The sequence below is a fragment of the Pezoporus occidentalis genome, unplaced genomic scaffold, assembly GCF_034315485.1.
Source record: "Pezoporus occidentalis ecotype Australia unplaced genomic scaffold, CSIRO_AGI_Poc_V1 ctg844, whole genome shotgun sequence".
Lineage (NCBI taxonomy): Eukaryota > Metazoa > Chordata > Aves > Psittaciformes > Psittacidae > Pezoporus > Pezoporus occidentalis.
In genome coordinates, this window is record NW_026916207.1 from 10,188 (window position 1) to 24,358 (window position 14,171).

Below are 14,171 nucleotides of genomic sequence, written 5' to 3' on the forward strand. Positions count from 1 at the left end.
CTGGGATGGATTGGGATGGATTGGGATGAATAACTGGGATAGAATGGGATGGATTGGGATGGATTGGGATGAATAACTGGGATAGAATGGGATGGATTGGGATGGAGTGGGGTGGATTGGGATGAATAACTGGGATAGAATGGGATGGACTGGGATGGAGTGGGGTGGATTGGTATGAATAACTGGGATAGAATGGGATGGATTGGGATGGAGTGGGGTGGATTGGGATGGAGTGGGATGAATAACTGGGATAGAATGGGATGGAGTGGGATGGATTGGGATGGAGTGGGATGAATAAGTGGGATAGAATGGGATGGATTGGGATGGAATGGGGTGGATTGGGATGGAGTGGGATGAATAACTGGGATAGGATGGGATGGATTGGGATGGAGTGGGGTGGACTGGGATGGATTGGGATGAATAACTGGGATAGAATTGGATAGAGTGGGGTGGACTGGGACGGACTGAGATGGAAGGGGCTGGACTTGAATGAAATGGGATAGAGCGGGATAGACTGGGATGGATTGGGATGAACTGGGATGAACTGCGATAGACTGGTCTATACTGGGATGGACTGGTCTATACTGGGATGGACCGGGCTGCAATGGGATGCTTTGGACCAGCTCGGTCCAGGCTCTATCACAACAACCCTGAGTGAACCGCACTGATTTGATGCCGCCCCCCTCCATCCCCATCCCCACCCCATTGATCCTCTCCCCCCATCCCCACCCCATCCCCACCCCACCCCATTGATCCTCTCCCCCCATCCCCATCCCCACCCCATTGATCCTCTCCCCCCATCCCCACCCCATTGATCCTCTCCCCCCATCCCCATCCCCATCCCCACCCCATTGATCCCCCCCCATCCCCACCCCATTGATCCTCTCCCCCCATCCCCATCCCCACCCCATCTCCATCCCATCCCCATCCCCACCCCATTGATCCTCCCATCCCCATCCCCACCCCATCCCCATCCCCACCCCATTGATCCTCTCCCCCCATCCCCATCCCCACCCCATCCCCATCCCCACCCCATTGATCTTCTTCCCCCATCCCCATCCCCATCCCCATCCCCACCCCATTTTTCATCTCCGGCCATCCCGATCCACACCCCATCCCCATCCCCACCCCATTGATCCTCTCCCCCCACCCCATCCCCATCCCCACCCCATTGATCCTCTCCCCCCATCCCCATCCCCATCCCCACCCCATTGATCTCCATCCCCATCCCCACCCCATTGATCCTCTCCCCCCATCCCCACCCCATCCCCACCCCATTGATCCCCTCCCCTCCCTCGCAGGTCCCCTTTTCCCTATAGATCCCCATGGATCCTTCACAGGCCGAGGAGGAAGAGGAGGATGAGGAGGAGAACGAGGCCATCCTGGAGCGTTTGATGGCGCGCCTGGACCGGGATCTGGCGCGCCGGGAGCTGGACCAGGGCTTCACGGTGCTGCAGGAGCTGGGCAGCGGCTCCTATGGGTCCGTGCTCCTCACCCAGCCCCACGAGGGAGGTAACGGAGCCCCCCTTCATCCCATGGCATCCCCCCCATTCCCATTGGGATCCATTGCTGTTATCCCATTGCATCCCCCCCATTCCCATTGGGATCCGTTGCTGTTATCCCATCACATCCCCCCCCCCATCCCCATTGGGATCCATTGCTGTCATCCCATCACATCCCCCCCCATTCCCATTGGGATCCGTTGCTGTCATCCCATTGCATCCTCCCCATTCCCATTGGGATCCATGGCTGTTATCCCATCGCATCCCCCCCCATTCCCATTGCCCCCATTGCTGTTCTCGCATCGCATCCCCCTCCATTCCCATTGGGATCCGTTGCTGTTATCCCATTGCATCCCCCCCATTCCCATTGGGATCCATTGCTGTTATCCCATCACATCCCCCCCATTCCCATTGGGATCCCCATCACATCCCCCCCATTCCCATTGGGATCCATTGCTGTCATCCCATTGCATCCCCCCCATTCCCATTGGGATCCATTGCCGTTATCCCATTGCATCCCCCCCATTCCCATTGGGATCCGTTGCTGTCATCCCATCGCATCCCCCCCATTCCCATTGGGATCCATTGCTGTTATCCCATCGCATCCCCCCCATTCCCATTGGGATCCATTGCTGTCATCCCATTGCATCCCCCCCATTCCCATTGGGATCCATTGCTGTCATCCCATCGCATCCCCCCCATTCCCATTGGGATCCATTGCTGTTATCCCATCGCATCCCCCCCCCCCGTTCCCATTGGGATCCATTGCTGTTATCCCATCGCATCCCCCCCATTCCCATTGGGATCCATTGCCGTTCCCCCCTCCCATCCCACCCCATTCCCATTGCCCCATCGCCGTTCCCCCCTCCCCTCCCATCCCACCCCATTCCCATTGCCCCATTGCCGCTCCCCCTCCCATCCCACCCCATTCCCCCAATGCCTTTCCCCCCTCCCCTTCCATCCCACCCCATTGCCCCATTGCCCCACCACCACTCCCCCCTCCCATCCCACCCCATTCCCATTGCTCCACCACCGCTCCCCCCTATCACCCCACCGCCCCCCACCACCACTCCCACCTCCCATCCCACCCCATCACCCCACCACCACTCCCCCCACCCCATTGCCCCATCACCCCACCGCCTCTCCCGCCTCCTCTCTCCCACCCCATTGCCCCACTGCCTCTCCCCCCTCCCACCCCGCCCCATCGCCCCATTGCCGTTCCCCCTCCCCTTCCATCCCACCCCATCACCCCACGGCCTCTCCCCCCTCCTCTCTCCCACCCCATTGCCCCATTGCCATTCCCCCCTCCCATCCCACCCCATCGCCACTCCCCCCTCCCACCCCATTGCCCCATCACCCCACTGCCTCTCCCCCCTCCCCTCCCATCCCACCCCATTGCCCCACCGCCTCTCCCCCCTCCCTTCTCCCACCCCATTGCCCCACCACCCCACCGCCTCTCCCCCCTCCCCTCTCCCACCCCATTGCCCCATTGCCCCACCGCCTCTCCCCCTCCCATCCTACCCCATTCCCACTGCCCCACTGCCGCTCCCCCTCCCACCCCACCCCATTGCCCCATCTCCGCTCCCCCCTCCCACCCCATTGCCCCACCACCCCACTGACTCTCCCCCCTCCCATCCCACCCCATTCCCATTGCCCCATTGCCACTCCCCCCTCCCATCCCACCCCATTGCCCCACCGCTGCTCCCCCCTCCCCTCCCACCCCATTCCCATTGCCCCATTGTCACGCCCCCCTCCCCACCCCACCCCATTGCCCCATTGTTCCCCCCTCCCATCCCACCCCACCCCATCGCTGTTCCCCCTCCCCTCCCATCCCACCCCATTGCCCCACTGCCGCTCCCCCATCCCACCCCATTGCCCCATTGCCCCACCACCACTTCCCCCTCCCATCCCACCCCATTCCCATCGCCCCACCGCTGCTCCCCTCTCCCACCCCACCCCATTGCCCCACCGCCTCTCCCCCCTCCCATCCCACCCCATTGACCCACCGCTGTTCCCCCCTCCCATCCCATCCCACCCCATTGCCCCACCGCTGCTCTCCCCTCTCCCACCCCATTGCCCCATCACCTCACCGCCTCTCCCCCCTCCCACCCCACCCCATTGCCCCATTGCCCCACCACCACTAACCCCTCCCATCCCATCCCACCCCATTGCCCCATTGCCGCTCCCCCCTCCCACCCCATTTCCATTGCCCCATTACCGCTCCCCCCTCCCACCCCACCCCATTGCCCCATCACCCCATCACCCCCCACCTCTCCCCCTCCCACCCCATTGCCCCATCACCCCATCACCCCACCGCCTCTCCCCCCTCCCACCCCACCCCATCACCCCACCGCCTCTTCCCCTCCCCTCTGGCCCCCCGTCGCCCCCCATCCGTGGGTCGCAGGCCCGCCGGTGGTGCTGAAGGTGCTGCGGAAGGAGCGCACGGAGCGCCGGGCTTTCCTGCGGGAGTTCTGCATCGCGCGGTGCGTGTCCGGGCACGGAGGGTGCCTGCGGGCGCTGCCCATCGCCTTCGAGAGCAGCACCCACTTCATCTTCGGGCAGGAGCTGGCGCCCGTCGGGGACCTCTGCGAGCTCCTCAGGCCGGGGGTAACGGGGGGGAAGGCGTGGGGATGGGGGGGATGGAGGATGGGATGGGGGGGGATGGGGAAGGGAAGGGGATGGGGATGGGGATGAAGGGAATGGGGGATGGGGATGGGGATGGGGATGGGGATGGGGATGGGGAAGGGATGGGGATGGGGATGGGGATGGGGATGGGGAAGGGATGGGGATGGGGAAGGGATGGGGATGGGGATGGGGATGGGGATGGGGGGGGGGATGGGGGGATGGGGATGGGGGGGATGGGGATGGGGATGGGGATGGGGATGGGGATGGGGATGGGGAGGCACCGCAGCACCCAAGGGGATGTGATGGGGATGGGGATGGGGTGGGGGCACAGGAGCGGCCGCGGGGAGGGGATGGGGATGGGGATGGGGGTGGGGGTGGGATGGGAAGGGGATGGGGAAGGGGATGGGGTGGGGATGGGATGGGATGGGGACAAGGATGGGGATGGGATGGGATGGGGGATGGGGAAGGGGATGATGGGGAAGGGAAGGGGATGGGGAAGGGGATGGGGATGGGGAGGGGATGGGGAAGGGATGGGGAAGGGATGGGGATGGGATGGGGATGGGGAAGGGATGGGGAAGGGATGGGGATGGGGATGGGGATGGGGATGGGGATGGGGTGGGGATGGGGATGGGGATGGGGAAGGGATGGGGATGGGGATGGGGATGCTTTCGAGGGGGGGTCCCTTTGCAATGGTTCCCTCCCCACCCTCTCCATGGGGTTCCCCCTCGCCCTGGGTTCCCGTAGCCTTCAGTCCATCCCCATCGTGTCAATGGGGCTCCCCCTGCCACGGTTCCATCCCCATCCTCTCCATGGGCACCCCCTGGCCAGGCTCCCGCCCTCCGCCTCCCCCACCCCACCTCATCCCATCCCCATCCCTCCATCCCCAGCAGGGTCTCCCAGAGGCACAGCACTGCTTCCATCCCCACCCCACCCCCATCCCATCCCCACCCCAACCCAACCCAACCCCATCCCCACCCCATTGCCCCCCCACCCCCCCCATCCCATCCCCATCCCCACCCCACCCCCATCCCCATCCCCACCCCACATCCCATTCCCCCCCCATCCCCCCCATCCCCATCCCCACCCCATCCCCCCCATCCCCACTCATCCCCATCCCCACTCCACCCCCATCATCCCCACCCCACCCCATCCCATCCCTAACCCATCCACATCCCTCCCATCCCCACCCCTGCCCCACCCCATCCCCACCCCATCCCCACCCCATCCCCACCCCATCCCCACCCCATCCCCCCCATCCCCACCCCATCCCCACCCCATCCCCACCCCATCCCCATCCCATCCCCATCCCCACCGCACCCCCATCCCCATCCCCACCCCACACCCATCCCCACTCCATTGCCCCCATCCCCATCCCATTGCCCCCCATCCCCACTCCATCCACACCCCATCCCCACCCCCATCCCATTGTCCCCCATCCGCATCCCATCCCCATCCCATCCCCATCCCTATCCCCACCCCATTGTCCCCCATCCCCATCCCCATCCCATCCCCACCCGCATCCCATCCCCACCCCATCCCCATCCCCATATCATCCCACCCCCAACCCCACCCCATTGCCCCCCATCCCCATCCCATCCCCATCCCCATCCCATCTGTATCCCATCCAAACCCCCATCCCAACCCCACCCCATCCCACCCCCATCTCCATCCCCACCCCACCCCCATCCCCATCCTCCATTGCCCCAATCCCCACCCCATCCCATCCCATCCCCATCCCATCCCCACCCCATCCCATCCCCATCCCCACCCCATCCCCCCCATCCCCATCCCATCCCCCCCCATTGCCACCCCATCCCCCCCATTCCCCATCCCCCCCATCCCCATCCCCACCCCATTGCCCCCATCCCCATCCCATCCCCATCCCCATCCCCATCCCATCCGTATCCCATCCAAACCCCCATCCCCATCCCCATCCCATCCCCACCCCCATCCAAACCCCCATCCCACCCCACCCCCATCCCCACCCCCCCCCCCTCCCCCCCCCAGCAGGGTCTCCCCGAACCCCAGATCAAGCTCTGCGCCTCCCAGCTCTCCTCCGCCCTGGATTTCCTCCACTCCCGCGCCCTGGTCCACGGCGACGTCAAAGCCGACAACGTCCTCCTCTTCGAGCCCCACTGCCGCCGCGTGAAGCTCGCCGACTTCGGCCTCACCCGCCTGCAGGGCTGCCCCATGGCGCCGCTGCCCTCCCCCCTGCCCCACACCCCCCCCGAGCTCTGCTCCTTGCGGGCTTCCCAAACCCTGGCCCTCGATCCCAGCCTCGACGTTTGGGCCTTCGCCGTCCTCCTCTTCTGCCTCAGCACCGGATGCTTCCCTTGGGCCGTCGCCATGGAGACGGATGCGGCCTTCGCCCGTTTCAGCGCTTGGCAACGGGGGGAGGCCGTGGTACCCGAGGAGTGGGGGGGGATGGGGGCGGCGGCCCTAGGGATGCTCCGCAGGCTCCTGAGCCTGGATCCCGACCGCAGGAGCCCCGCCGTGGAGGTGCACAAGTACCTGGAGATGCCCTGGGGGGTGGGGGGGAGGGGAGGGGGGAGGAGTGGAGGGGGGAGGGGGGGGGATGGATGGAAAGGGGAGGCTCCCATTGGGGTGATCCGATGGGGATGGGGGCATGGGGGCATTGGGTGATGGGGATGGGGGCATTGGGTGATGGGGATGTGGGCATGGATGTGATGGGGATGTGGGCATGGATGTGATGGGGATGTGGGCATGGATGTGATGGGGATGGGGGCATGGATGGCATTGGGTGATGGGGATGTGGGCATGGATGTGATGGGGATGGGGGCATGGGTGGCATTGGGTGATGGGGACCCCATCACCGATGTCATTGGGTGATGGGGATGTGAGCATGGATGGCATTGGGTGATGGGGATGTGGACATGGATGGCATTGGGTGATGGGGATGTGGGCATCGATGTGATGGGGATGTGGGCATGGATGGCATTGGGTGATGGGGATGGGGGCATCGATGCCATTGGGTGATGGGGATGTGGGCATGGGTGGCATTGGGTGATGGGGATGTGGGCATGGATGGCATTGGGTGATGGGGATGTGGGCATGGATGGCATTGGGTGATGGGGATGTGGGCATGGATGGCATTGGATGATGGGGATGTGGGCATGGATGTGATGGGGATGTGGGCATGGATGGCATTGGGTGATGGGGATGGGGGCATGGATGGCATTGGGTGATGGGGATGTGGGCATGGATGGCATTGGGTGATGGGGATGTGGGCATGGATGTGATGGGGATGTGGGCATGGATGTCATTGGGTGATGGGGATGGGGGCATGGATGGGATTGGGTGATGGGGATGTGGGCATGGATGTGATGGGGATGTGAGCATCGATGTCATTGGGTGATGGGGACGTGGGCATGGATGGCATTGGGTGATGGGGATGTGGGCACCGATGGCATTGGGTGATGCGATGGGGGCATGGATGGCATTGGGTGGTGGGGATGTGGGCATGGATGTGATGGGGATGTGGGCATGGATGTCATTGGGTGATGGGGATGTGGGCATGGATGGGATTGGGTGATGGGGATGTGGGCATGGATGTGATGGGGATGTGGGCATGGATGGCATTGGGTGATGGGGATGTGGGCATGGATGGGATTGGGTGATGGGGATGTGGGCATGGATGGCATTGGGTGATGGGGGCATGGACACCAATGGCATTGGGTGATGGGGATGTGGACACCGATGTCATTGGACGATGGGCACGTGGACACCGATGTCATTGGGTGATGGGGACGTGGACACCGATGTCATTGGATGATGGGGACGTGGACACCGATGTCATTGGGTGATGGGGACGTGGACACCGATGTCATTGGACGATGGGCACGTGGACACCGATGTCATTGGGTGATGGGGACGTGGACATCGATGTCATTGGACGATGGGGACGTGGACATCGATGTCATTGGACGATGGGCACGTGGACACCGATGTCATTGGATGATGGGGACGTGGACACCGATGTCATTGGATGATGGGGACGTGGACACCGATGTCATTGGATGATGGGGACGTGGACACCGATGTCATTGGACGATGGGGACGGGACGTGGACATCGATGTCATTGGATGATGGGGACGTGGACACCGATGTCATTGGATGATGGGGACGTGGACACCGATGTCATTGGGTGATGGGGACGTGGACACCGATGTCATTGGATGATGGGGACGTGGACACCGATGTCATTGGGTGATGGGGACGTGGACACCGATGTCATTGGGTGATGGGGACGTGGACACCGATGTCATTGGGTGATGGGGACGTGGACACCGATGTCATTGGATGATGGGCACGTGGACACCGATGTCATTGGATGATGGGGACGTGGACACCGATGTCATTGGATGATGGGGACGTGGACATCGATGTCATTGGACGATGGGGACGTGGACACCGATGTCATTGGGTGATGGGGACGTGGACACCGATGTCATTGGATGATGGGGACGTGGACACCGATGTCATTGGATGATGGGGACGTGGACACCGATGTCATTGGATGATGGGCACGTGGACACCGATGTCATTGGATGATGGGGACGTGGACACCGATGTCATTGGGTGATGGGGACGTGGACACCGATGTCATTGGGTGATGGGGACGTGGACACCGATGTCATTGGATGATGGGCACGTGGACACCGATGTCATTGGATGATGGGGACGTGGACACCGATGTCATTGGACGATGGGGACGTGGACACCGATGTCATTGGATGATGGGGACGTGGACACCGATGTCATTGGACGATGGGGACGTGGACACCGATATCTCCCAGTGGCATCACCCTCAGGCCCAGGGGATGAAGCAGGAGCCCGGGGCAGGCCTTTGGTGGGTGCTGGGTCCCAAAACCCAACGCTAGGACCCAAATCCCCCCCACTTTGGGCCCCCAAAGGCTCTGGGGCCGCAGGGGTTGGGCCGGGGTCTCTGTCGCCCTCTCGTGGCCAGGGCTGGAACTGCAGCGCTCCTCCGGGCTATGGGGTTTATAACTGCTATCATTTGTAATAGTCATATAAATAGCATTTAATTTATAATAGAATTAATTGTATAATCGTATGCATTATTCAAATAAATGCTAATTTTAATTATATTATCATTTATTCTGGAAATAAGTGAGGGTTGGAGGATTTGGGGTCAGGCTTTGCTTTCGGACAAGGCCATGAGCTGGAGGGCTCTGGGGGTGGTTTGGGGGCTATGGGGGTGCGTCAGGGGGGTTGGCTCTTTTATGTGGGTTCGGGTGGGTTCGGGTGATTTTGGGGGGGTTTGGGTAGTTTTAGATGATTTGGGGTGGTTTTGGGGTGATTTGGGGGAGATTTTGGGTTGGTTTGGGTATTTCTAGATGATTTGGGGTGGTTTTGGGTGATTCTGGGGTGATTTTGGGTGGTTTTGGGTGGGTTTGGGTAGTTTTAGATGATTTGGGGTGGTTTTGGGTAGTTTTAGATGATTTTGGGTAATAATGGGCTGATTTTGGGTGGTTTGGGGGTAATTTTGGGTGGGTTTGGGTGATTTGGGTTGGTTTCGGGTGGTTTTGGGTAGTTTTAGATGATTTTGGGTAATAATGGGCTGATTTTGGGTGGTTTGGGGGTAATTTTGTGTGGGTTTGGATGGGTTTGGGTGATTTGGGTTGGTTTCGGGTGGTTTTGGGTAGTTTTAGATGATTTTGAGTGATCTCGGGGTGATTTTGGGTGGTTTTGGGGTGATTTGGGGCGGTTTCAGGTGGCTTTGGGTGATTTTGGGTAGTTTTAGATGGTTTCTGGTGGTTTGGGATGATTTGGGGGGTTTCGGGGGATTTTTGGTGTGTTTGGGAGATTTTGGATTGGTTTGGGTGGTTTTGGGTGTGTTTGGGTGATTTGGAGTGATTTCGGGTGGTTTTGGGAGATTTTGGCCGATTTGGGGGTGATTTTGGGTGGTTTGGGGTGGTTTTGGGTGGGTTTGGGTGATTTTAGTTTGTTTCAGGTGGTTTGGGTTGATTTTGGTTGGTTTCGGGTGGGTTTGGGTGGTTTTGGGTAGTTTTAGATGGCTTCAGGTGGTTTGGGGTGATTTTGGGTGGGTTTGGGTGATTTTAGTTTGTTTCAGGTGGTTTGGGGTGATTTTGGCCGGTTTTGGGGTGATTTTGGGTGGTTTGGGTGATTTTACTTTGTTTCGGGTGGTTTGGGGTGATTTTGGCCGGTTTTGGGGTGATTTTGGCCTGTTTTGGGGTGATTTTGGCCGATTTTGGTGTGGTTTGTGTGATTTTTTGTTTCGGGTGGTTTGGGGTGATTTTGGCCGGTTTTGGGGTGATTTTGGCCTGTTTTGGTGTGATTTTGGCCGATTTTGGGGTGATTTTGGGTGGTTTGGGTGATTTTACTTTGTTTCGGGTGGTTTGGGGTGATTTTGGCCGGTTTTGGGGTGATTTTGGCCGGTTTTGGGGTGATTTTGGGTGGTTTGGGTGATTTTAGTTTGTTTCGGGTGGTTTGGGGTGATTTTGGCCGGTTTTGGGGTGATTTTGGCCTGTTTTGGGGTGATTTTGGCCGATTTTGGTGTGGTTTGTGTGATTTTACTTTGTTTCGGGTGGTTTGGGGTGATTTTGGCCGGTTTTGGGGTGATTTTGGCCTGTTTTGGTGTGATTTTGGCCGATTTTGGGGTGATTTTGGGTGGTTTGGGTGATTTTACTTTGTTTCGGGTGGTTTGGGGTGATTTTGGCCGGTTTTGGGGTGATTTTGGCCTGTTTTGGTGTGATTTTGGCCGATTTTGGGGTGATTTTGGGTGGTTTGGGTGATTTTAGTTTGTTTCGGGTGGTTTGGGGTGATTTTGGCCGGTTTTGGGGTGATTTTGGCCTGTTTTGGTGTGATTTTGGCCGATTTTGGGGTGATTTTGGGTGGTTTTCGGTGATTTTGGGTGGTTTTAGATGATTTTGGGGGTCCTCGGGGCTGTTTGGGTGCATGCGGGGGGGGTTGGCGGTGTTTTGGGGGAGCTTTGAGGGGTTTCCGGGGTGTTTTAGGGGTCCCCCTGCAGTACCTCGGTTCCGGCACTGGGTGGCAGCAGAGAGCGGCAGCGCTCGCTATGGCCACAGGCGCCCCCTGCAGTACCCGCTATGGCCACACGATGGCAGCACCGAAACCACCCCCCCTCACCCCCAGCCCCCCGGTACAAATCAGTGCCCATCACTCACACCCCAATGAAACCAGGCCTGGAATGATCCTTTATTACCCCTCCCCCCACCACACCTCGACCCCCCCCCCCCCCTCCCCCTCCCCCCCCCCCCCCCCCCCCCGGGGTTGGGGGGTTGGGGTCGGGTTTCATCCTCGGGACCCCCAAGTTTGGCACTGGGGGGGGGGGGGGGGGGCGACATGGGGGCAGAGCCCCCCCTTTGCTGGGTCTGGGGGTGGGGTTGCCCCCCCCCCACCTTTTGGCACCAATGGGGGGGGAGCCATTCCCCTCCCCCCCCCCAAATCCAGGCGTGCCCCTCCCCCCCCAATGGGGGAGGGGCATTGGGGGGAGCGGCAGCAATGGGGACCCCCCCCAATGGTGCTGCAATGGGGGGAGGGGGGGTTCTGGTCAGTTCTCGATGGGGGCTGCAAAAGGAAGGGGGGAGTCAGGGACCCCCAGATCCAGAGGGACTGCATAGAACCCCATAGAACCCCATAGAACCCCATAGAACCCCATAGAAACCCATAGAACCCCATAGAACCCCATAGAACCCCATAGAAACCCATAGAAACCCATAGAAACCCAAAGGATCCCATAGAGCCCCATAGCACCCCATAGAGGCCCATAGAATCCCATAGCACACCATACACACCCATAGAAAGCCATAGGACCCCATAGACCCCCATAGAATCCGATAGCACACCATAGACACCATAGAACCCCATAGAACATCATAGACACCACATAGAATCCCATAGCACCCCATAGACACCCACAGCACCCCATAGATGCCCATAAAATCCCATAGCACCCCATAGACCCCCATAGAAACCCATAGACACCTCATAGAAACCCATAGAACCCCATAGATACCACATAGAACCCCATAGCACCCCATAGACACCCACAGCACCCTGTAGATGCCCATAAAATCCCATAGCATCCCATAGACCCCCATAGAAACCCATAGACACCTCATAGAAACCCATAGGATGCCATAGAACCCCATAGACACCACATAGAACCCCATAGACACCCATAGACACCCACAGCACCCCATAGATGCCCATAAAATCCCATAGCACCCCATAGACCCCCAGAGCCCCCCATAGGACCATATAGACCCTCAGAGTACCCCATAGAACCCCATAGACGCCCACAGACCCCATAGAACCCCTTAGACTCCATAGGCCCCCATAGCACCCCATAGACCCCAAAGCCCCCCATGTGCCCCACACTCACGCGCTGTGGGGCGCTCCGGCTCAGGGGGGGCAGGGGACACGGTAAAGCGGGACCCACATTGGGGGTCCCCCCCCAGGGGGGGGCCCTGCTCCTCCTCCCACTCGAAGACCCCTCCTATGGGGGGGGAGGCTATGGGTCAGGACCCCCCCATGGCAATGGGGCAATGGGGGCCTCCATAACTGCCCCATGGCTATGGGTCTATGGGGTCCCCCATAAGCCCCCCCATGGCTATGGGGCAATGGGGCCCCCCCATAACCCCCTCCCATGGCTATGGGGCAATGGGGGACCCCATAACCCCCCCCTCCCATGGCTATGGGGCAATGGGGGCCTCCATAACCCCCCCCATGGCTATGGGGAAATGGGGGACCCCCATAACCCCCCCCATGGCTATGGGGCAATGGGTGCCCCCCTAACCCCCCCCATGGCTATGGGGGGGTCCCCCATAACCCCCCCTCCATCGCAATGGGGTCCCCCATAACCCCCCTCCATGGCTATGGGGCAATGGGGTCCCCCATAACCCCCCTCCATGGCTATGGGGCAATGGGGGCCCCCATAACCCCCCCCATGGCTATGGGGCAATAGGGTCCCCCATAACCCCCCCTCCATCGCTATGGGGCAATGGGGGACCCCATAACCCCCCCCCATGGCTATGGGGCAATGGGGTCCCCCATAACCCCCCTCCATGGCTATGGGGCAATGGGGGCCCCCATAACCCCCCCCATGGCTATGGGGCAATGGGGTCCCCCATAACCCCCCTCCATCGCTATGGGGCAATGGGGGCCCCCCATAACCCCCCTCCATCCCTATGGGGCAATGGGGTCCCCCATAACCCCCCCCTCCCATGGCTATGGGGCAATGGGGCCCCCCCCAGGGGGTGGCACTCACCTGCTCCAGCAGGGGGCGCCAAAGCGGCCTCTCCCTCGGCGCCGCTCTGGCTGCTCAACTCGTTGGTGGGGGTCTCCTGGGGGGGGGGGGGGTGTCTTAGGGCTTGGCCACGCCCCCGGACATTGACCCCGCCCCCTCCCTGTGACCCCTCCAGATTGACCCCAGTCCCCCATTGACCCCCATCCCCCCATTCCCCCATCACCCCCATTCCCCCCCATCAGCCCCCTTTCCCCCTCCCCCATTTCCCCCCATTGCCCCCCATTGCCCCCATTCCCCCCACCCTCCATCCCCCCATTGACCCCCATCCTCCCATCCCCTCATCACCCCCATTCCCCCAATCCCCCCATTCCCCCATCCTCCCCACCCCCCATCCCCCCATTGACCCCCATCCCTCATCACCCCCATCCCCATCCCCCCATTCCCCCCATCTCTCTCTCTCTCTCTCTCCACCCCCATCCCCCCATTTGACCCCCATCCCCCCCCCCATCCCCCCTCATCCCCCATCCCCCCCATGACCCCCATCCCCCCATTTGCTCATCCCCCATCCCCCATCTCCCCATTGACCCCCATCCCCTCATCACCCCCATCCCCCCATTTGCTTGTCACCCCCATCCCCCATCTCCCCATTGACCCCCATCCCCTCATCACCCCCATCCCCCCATTCCCCCCATTTGCTCATCACCCCCATCCTCCCCATCCCCCATCCCCCCATTCCCCATCCCCCCCCCATCCCCTCATCACCCCCATC

General features: G+C 61.0%; 1 protein-coding gene and 1 long non-coding RNA gene across 2 annotated transcripts; one reads left to right on the forward strand and one right to left on the reverse strand.

The window, feature by feature from the left end:
- The first annotated feature begins 1,325 nt into the window (after positions 1-1,325).
- LOC134156321 (uncharacterized serine/threonine-protein kinase SBK3-like) lies at positions 1,326-11,345 on the forward strand. The gene is made up of 4 exons (XM_062604266.1): positions 1,326-1,512; positions 3,907-4,109; positions 6,135-6,656; positions 11,148-11,345. Exons 1-4 carry the CDS (start codon positions 1,326-1,328, stop codon positions 11,343-11,345), a joined length of 1,110 nt encoding a protein of 369 aa, XP_062460250.1.
- Positions 11,346-11,683: 338 nt separating this feature from the next.
- Positions 11,684-13,452, reverse strand: LOC134156320 (uncharacterized). The gene is made up of 3 exons (XR_009961884.1): positions 13,424-13,452; positions 12,539-12,652; positions 11,684-11,721 (listed from the first exon to the last, which is right to left on the reverse strand). It is a non-coding gene; the product is annotated as an uncharacterized LOC134156320 (long non-coding RNA).
- Between the last annotated feature and the right edge of the window lie 719 nt (positions 13,453-14,171).

Coding starts and splice junctions, on each gene's coding strand:
- LOC134156321 (XM_062604266.1), top strand. CDS start 1,326: ATGGATCCTTCACAGGCCGAGGAGGAAGAGGAGGATGAGGAGGAGAAC. Junction 4,110..6,134: donor GCGAGCTCCTCAGGCCGGGG/GTAACGGGGGGG, acceptor TCCCCCCCCCAG/CAGGGTCTCCCCGAACCCCA. Junction 6,657..11,147: donor ACCTGGAGATGCCCTGGGGG/GTGGGGGGGAGG, acceptor GGGGTGTTTTAG/GGGTCCCCCTGCAGTACCTC.